This window comes from Blennius ocellaris, assembly GCF_963422515.1.
Source record: "Blennius ocellaris genome assembly, contig: SCAFFOLD_50, whole genome shotgun sequence".
In the NCBI taxonomy this organism is placed as follows: Eukaryota; Metazoa; Chordata; class Actinopteri; order Blenniiformes; family Blenniidae; genus Blennius; species Blennius ocellaris.
Window position 1 is genome coordinate 169780 of NW_027661850.1, and position 7500 is coordinate 177279.

At 54.8% G+C, this 7500-nt stretch overlaps 1 protein-coding gene across 1 annotated transcript in view; it reads right to left on the bottom strand.

The window, feature by feature from the left end:
* Nucleotides 1–7500, bottom strand: part of LOC308148740 (calcium-dependent secretion activator 2-like) — a gene marked incomplete at its 5' end in the record, with an annotated part of 70377 nt that overhangs the window by 7471 nt on the left and 55406 nt on the right. The window contains one exon of the mRNA XM_080522242.1: nt 531–638. Within this exon, the coding sequence (XP_080378368.1) occupies nt 531–638 (108 nt within the window). The remainder of the gene's footprint in view (nt 1–530; nt 639–7500) is intronic.

The following is a 7500-nucleotide window of genomic DNA, read 5'->3' on the forward strand; positions in this document are numbered from 1 at the left end:
GACCGGACTGGACCGGACCGGACTGGACCGGAATGGACCAGACCGCACCGGACCGGACCGCACCGGACCGGACCGCACCGGACCGCACTGGACCAGACCAGACCAGACCGGACCGGACCAGACTGGAATGGACCGGACCGGCCCGGACCGGTCCTGACTGGACCGGACCATACCAGACCGGACCGGACCAGACTGGAATGGACCGGACCGGCCCGGACCGGTCCAGTCAGGACCGGCCCGGACCGGTCCTGACTGGACCGGACCATACCAGACTAGACGACACGTGGCCGATAAGACGAGACCAAATGAGACGAGACGGGACTTGACATGTTCCTTAAAGGAACCAAACCAGACCAGACTAGACTAGACTGGACCGGATGTGAACCTCAGACCTTGATGAAAGGCTGTAGGGACTGATGTGTAGAAGTACAGCGTAAGGTGTCGTACCCATACCCGGTCCATTCTCCACCACACGGTAGACTTTCGGGAATAAACTGAAACCAAACAGTGAAAATAGAAACCAGACTCACGTCAAACATGTTCTGGATCTGCAGCTCGTCGTGGATCTGGTCCCGGAGGACGTCCTGGTTCTGCCGCACGAAGGCCATGTAGGTGTCGGCCAGGTCCAGTCCTGGTTTCTGCAGGAACACAGACCTGGACGTCAACTCCACTGTCCCAGAGTCCATCCTTCAGTAGAGTCACGTCATGAAGTAGAGTCCATCCTTCAGTAGAGTCACGTCATGAAGTAGAGTCCATCCTTCAGTAGGGTCTATCCTTCAGTAGAGTCTATCCTTCAGTAGAGTCTATCCTGGAGCCGTAGAAACTTTAAAAAGAGGAGTCATCAGCCGGAGTCTCTGGAGGAGTCGTCAGCCGGAGTCTCTAGAGGAGTCATCAGCCGGAGTCTCTAGAGGAGTCGTCAGCCGGAGTCTCTAGAGGAGTCGTCAGCCGGAGTCTCTAGAGGAGTCGTCAGCCGGAGTCTCTAGAGGAGTCGTCAGCCGGAGTCTCTAGAGGAGTCGTCAGCCGGAGTCTCTAGAGGAGTCGTCAGCCGGAGTCTCTAGAGGAGTCGTCAGCCGGAGTCTCTAGAGGAGTCGTCAGCCGGAGTCTCTAGAGGAGTCGTCAGCCGGAGTCTCTAGAGGAGTCGTCACGTCTCCTTGAAATTAGTTCTTAACATTTCTCAGTAAAACAAATCCAACATGGAGCTTCTGACTGTTTCATACCAACTTCCTGTCTGAGTCCAGGAGAGAGTCTGACTGCTAGCATGTCAGCTGCTGATTGGCTGCAGGGGCTGGACACCATTCATAGCTTAGCTTAGCTTAGCATAGCATAGCATAGCTTAGCATGGCATAGCATAGTGGTAGTATAGCATAGCATAGCGCAGTGATAGCATAGTGGTAGTATAGCATAGCATAGCACAGTGATAGCATAGTGGTAGTATAGCATAGCATAGCACAGTGATAGCATAGCGCAGTGACAACATAGCAGTCCTTTGCTCACATGATAAATAAGAATAACAACCGCTGGTCGATCGTCTACAAACATCCAGCAGCAGAGCAACACGGAGGTTTTAAATTAAATATTTGTAGATCACATGTTCAATGTTTATGCTAGTTTATACTAGTTAGCGGCTAGCAGCAGCTAAATTGAACAAAGTTGGGTTTTATACTATCAGCCTCGCGTGTTGACCGAAATCAAAACCTCCCGTTTTCGGTTGCGTCCCCTTGTGGGAGATTCTGGTTTTAGCAAAGAGTCCAAGCAGAAACAAAAACTCGGCAGCAACTCGCCGCCGCGCAGCAACTCGCCGCCGCCGCCGCGCAGCAACTCGCTGCCGCCGCGCAGCAACTCGTCATCTCCTTTGTGAAAACAAGAAGGAAACGCTGCACCTTCCCGTGGCGGAGCGCCAGGTAGCAGCGGGGTGGAGGCGTTAACCGGCAGTGAGAGCGGGTGTGTGTGGCAGCGAGAGGCGGGGGAGGGGGGGGGGAGGGGGGGGGTTCATTCACACTCCCCACTGTCAGGGGAGATTACCACTGTAATGCCGATTGTAATTGCCTTGACATCTCTCACACCCGCCTGTCTGTGAGCTCCGGCCCCCGGGGGAGCTTGTTGTTCTGCTGCCGCGCCGGCGAGCACGCCTCCGCGCACGCCACGCCGCTGGAACACACCGGCAAGTGAAAAGGTTTTGGCTTCACTTGCAGGGCGGAGGCGTCGCCTTGCTCGTTAGCGAGGCTGGAAGCCGCTCCGCACGGCGGGACGAGTCCAAACTCTCCTCGCAAACAACATTTCATGCAAATCAGGAGACGTGAAGGTCGGGAGGTCTGATTCCGCGGCTCGCCGAGCAGCTGATTCATGTGGACGCTCCGCCCACGCCGTCGCCGGCGAGGCGCAGCAGAGTAATACGTTCATGCAGCAGGAAATACGTTTGTCAAGCGATTTGCACGTTGGAAGTGATCTTCCAGGTGAATAAAGCGCCGGACGCCTCCGGGCCGCCGACCTCCGGGTTTCAGGTTCGCCGGACGTCCGGCCGTCTCCCCGGCGTCTGGGTCGGCAGAGTGACAGGTCCGTCAGAGACGCCCGGCCGCGATTGGCCGGCGGCGGCGGACGCGGAGAACCCGCAGATAGCGGAGGTTAAAGCGAGGTCACGCGGCCGCAGGGCCCCCGGCAGGAGGGAGGGGGCGCCGTCACCGACGGACCGGCGGTGACTGACGGGTCTGTCAAAACCCCGGCGACCCTCTGGCGGCGAGGCGGCGAGGGGATCGGACACCTGGACGGGACGCGGCGTCCTTCCTGTCACCTCGCTACATCAGTCCCACGCTCGTGACGGCGATACGGCGGCGTGTCACAATCGCTCCGTCCTCCGAGGATCATGGGAGACGGTCGGCCGGAACACCTGGACGGAACAGAGCCGAGCCTGGAGAACCTGGAGAACCTGTTGCTCTGCGGCCGCCGGCGTCTGGACCCGCGGTCTCAGGGGGGGGGGTGATAGGGTGGAGGTGCGGGGGGTTGGGAGGGAGGGTGGAGGTGCAGAGGGGTGGAGGTGCAGTGGGGTGGGGGGGGTGGAGGTTCAGGGGGGAGGAGGTGCAGTGGGGTGGGGGGGTGGAGGTGTGGGAGAGTGGAGGTGCGGGGGGGTGGAGGTGCAGTGGGGTGGGAGGGTGGAGGTGTGGGGGGTGGAGGTGCAGGGGGGAGGAGGTACAGTGGGGTGGGAGAGTGGAGGTGTGGGAGAGTGGAGGTGCGGGGGGGTGGAGGTGCAGTGGGGTGGGAGGGTGGAGGTGTGCTGGGGTGGGAGGGTGGAGGTGTGGGGGGTGGAGGTGCAGGGGGGAGGAGGTGCAGTGGGGTGGGAGAGTGGAGGGGCGGGGGGGGTGGAGGTGTGGAGGTGCAGGGGGGTGGAGGTGCAGGGGGGTGGAGGTGTGGGGGGGTGGGAGGGTTGAGGTGTGGGGGGGTGGAGGTGCAGGGGGGAGGAGGTGCAGGGGGGTGGATGTGTGGGGGGGTGGGAGGGTTGAGGTGTGGGGGGTGGAGGTGCAGGGGGGAGGAGGTTCAGTGGGGTGGGAGGGGTGGAGGGGTGGAGGTGCAGGGAGGAGGAGGTGCGGGGGGGTGGGAGGGTGGAGGTGTGGAGGTGCGGGGAGGTGGAGGTGTGGGGGGGTGGGAGGGTGGAGGCGTGGGGGGTGGAGGTGCAGGGGGGAGGAGGTGCAGTGGGGTGGGAGGGGTGGAGGTGCAGGGAGGAGGAGGTGCGGGGGGGTGGGAGGGTGGAGGGGTGGAGGTGCGGGGGGGTGGGAGGGTGGAGGTGTGGCGGCCTGCCATAATGAGCGGTTAGCACGGAGCGGGGCAGTGAAGTGGCGGTAATTACACGCTGCCAGCTAGCGGCTTCCTGCCGCGGCGCTCAGGTGTCCCAGGTGAGCGTCTGCACGCCGCGGCACGAAGAGCCGAGACTCGCCCGCCGCTTCCTGTCCTCGTTCCATCAGGGCTCGTTAGCGAGACGCCGGCGGCCGCGTTCCATCACGTCTCCAGTGAGTGGCGGGAGAACCGTCCAACAAGCGGGATCGTTGTGACGTGAAGAATTCTTCTGTCAGAGACGTGAAACTCTTTGTTTCCTTACAGTCGCTGCAGCAGCAGAGCTTCCTTACATCCAGGCTCCAAACCGCACCACGCGTCCAAACTCGTTAATACGCGCTTTACTTCAACATTAGCAAACCCTCACAGGCGGCGTCACGGTGAAATCCTTCCCCCGAGACGCTGAGACTTCCTGCTCACTTTCTTTCTCTTTCCTGCTACGAAGCGTCAGAATGCTTCTGCTAAGCTAACCTGACCTTCTGCTAAGCTAACCTGACCTTCTGCTAAGCTAACCTGACCTTCAAAGTAAAATGACTGAAACATGAGAGAATAACTGTTCAGTTTAGTTTTCCAGGGTATTTCGTCGGTTTGTACTGAAAGGTCAGAGGTCAGTGACCTGCGTTCACCAAATGAAACCTGAAGAAGCCTTTGATCTCATTGATCCTCTTATTCACACACAGTCACTGTCCACATCCTTGTAAAACAGGGTTTTTAAAAAGTTCCTGCTAAAACGGTTCAAAAGGGCAAAAAAAAGCTCAAATCACAAGAATTGTAAAAAACGTCTGGAATCATTTTTAAAAATACCGAAAAAGATTTTCAGAAGAAAGTTTGTTTAAAAGGTTTAAAAAATGAGCCAAAATGGTTCAGAGCTAAAATGTGAAAATCGTTTAAAGAAAAATGCTGAAAACCAAGTTTGAAACGGCAAAAACGTCACGAAATGCTTCATTGTGACTGAAACTTCACCAGAAGGCGGGAAATCTAAAGGATGTTCAGGATCCTCGTTCTGAAGGTTCTGCAGCTGATTTGGAGGAACGTGATGAAATCTGTCGGTTTGAGGCGGAGCTTCCCGGCTGACTCCGCCCCTCCGGCCCAGCCCGTCAACTCACTTCCTGTCAGCAGGTTTCAGCGCCGGCGGGAAAAAACAACGGTAGTTTTTCAGCTGCGGACTGAAGTCGTGAGGCGACGCGGCGGCGCCGGTTTGGATCCGGCGTGAGCGATGGTGACGAGCCAGTGCCGGCGACCGCTCGCCCAGTGTTTGTGTTCCGGCGCTGCCAGCCTGCATATGTCTGCCGGCGGCATGTGGCCGTCAGTCAGCGGCGTCTTGGCTGGACGGCGTGTGAACGCGTCCTGCTGAACGTGTGTGAGACAAACACAAACACGAGGGACGACACTTCCAGCACCGCATTAGCGGCGCGTCGCGAAAATCACCGTCTGTCAAACCAGACGCTTCTCAACAAGCTGCACTCAAACCACAGCAAACCTCCTCAGCACCGCTAACACCGCTAGCACCGCTTCCCCGGTCCAACTGGGCTCCCGGTCCGGAACCTACACATCTGGACTTTGTCCTCTGGGCTCCTCGTTCACACCAGAACCCCCCACCAGGGGGCGCCACCCCAAAACTGCAGGTTCTGACTGAGGTCAACAGGAGGCTGATGTCATCAACCAGCTCTGCTGAAGTTAGCAGTTAGCTGCAGCTAGCAGTGAGGGGATATTCTGTACAATCAATTTTATTTTTATTTTAGCCGCTAGCCATTAGCAGCTAACTGCTAACATGACGAGTATAAACACTGAACACTGAATATTTCATTTAAAAAACTTCAGTATTATTAACAAGTGTTTCTCTGCAGATGGACGTTTGTAGTTTTAGTTTTCATGTGAGCAAAGGACTGCTATGTTGTCGCTATTCTATGCTACAACTACGCTATCGCTATGCTATCGCTATGCCAACGCTATCACTAAGCTATGCTATCACCATGTTGGATTCGTTTCACTGATAAACGACGACAGATCAGCGGGACGACGACGTTATTTTCTATTAAGAAAAGGAAAAAACGTCTGAGGACTGAAAACATGTAAATACAGTTTAGTAACATGGCGGAACTTCAAAAGTAGCAGAACCTCAAAGTTTACGTTTCAGAAAGAAGACTGGTTGTGGAGCTGTGATGAAGAGCAGTGATGAAGAGCAGTGATGAAGAGCTGTGATGAAGAGCTGTGATGAAGAGCAGTGATGAAGAGCTGTGATGAAGGGCTGTGATGAAGAGCTGTGATGAAGAGCTGTTATGAAGAGCTGTGATGAAGAGCAGTGATGAAGAGCTGTGATGAAGGGCTGTGATGAAGAGCTGTGATGAAGAGCTGTGATGAAGGGCTGTGATGAAGAGCAGTGATGAAGAGCTGTGATGAAGCGCTGTGATGAAGAGCTGTGATGAAGAGAAGTGATGAAGAGCTGTGATGAAGGGCTGTGATGAAGAGCTGTGATGAAGAGCAGTGATGAAGAGCAGTGATGAAGAGCTGTGATGAAGAGCTGTGATGAAGAGCAGTGATGAAGAGCTGTGATGAAGAGCTGTGATGAAGAGCTGTGATGAAGAGCAGTGATGAAGAGCTGTGATGAAGAGCTGTGATGAAGAGCAGTGATGAAGAGCTGTGATGAAGGGCTGTGATGAAGAGCAGTGATGAAGAGCTGTGATGAAGAGCTGTGATGAAGAGCAGTGATGAAGAGCTGTGATGAAGGGCTGTGATGAAGAGCTGTGATGAAGAGCTGTGATGAAGGGCTGTGATGAAGAGCAGTGATGAAGAGCTGTGATGAAGCGCTGTGATGAAGAGCTGTGATGAAGAGAAGTGATGAAGAGCTGTGATGAAGGGCTGTGATGAAGAGCTGTGATGAAGAGCAGTGATGAAGAGCTGTGATGAAGAGAAGTGATGAAGAGCAGTGATGAAGCGCTGTGATGAAGAGCAGTGATGAAGAGCTGTGATGAAGGGCTGTGATGAAGAGCTGTGATGAAGAGCAGTGATGAAGAGCTGTGATGAAGGGCTGTGATGAAGAGCTGTGATGAAGAGCTGTTATGAAGAGCTGTGATGAAGAGCAGTGATGAAGAGCTGTGATGAAGGGCTGTGATGAAGAGCTGTGATGAAGAGCTGTGATGAAGGGCTGTGATGAAGAGCAGTGATGAAGAGCTGTGATGAAGCGCTGTGATGAAGAGCTGTGATGAAGAGAAGTGATGAAGAGCTGTGATGAAGGGCTGTGATGAAGAGCTGTGATGAAGAGCAGTGATGAAGAGCAGTGATGAAGAGCTGTGATGAAGAGCTGTGATGAAGAGCAGTGATGAAGAGCTGTGATGAAGAGCTGTGATGAAGAGCAGTGATGAAGGGCTGTGATGAAGAGCTGTGATGAAGAGCTGTGATGAAGAGAAGTGATGAAGAGCAGTGATGAAGAGCTGTGATGAAGGGCTGTGATGAAGAGCTGTGATGAAGATCAGTGATGAAGAGCTGTGATGAAGGGCTGTGATGAAGAGCTGTGATGAAGAGCTGTTATGAAGAGCTGTGATGAAGAGCTGTGATGAAGAGCTGTGATGAAGAGAAGTGATGAAGAGCAGTGATGAAGTGCTGTGATGAAGATCAGTGATGAAGAGCAGTGATGAAGAGCAGTGATGAAGAGCTGTGATGAAGGGCTGTGATGAAGAG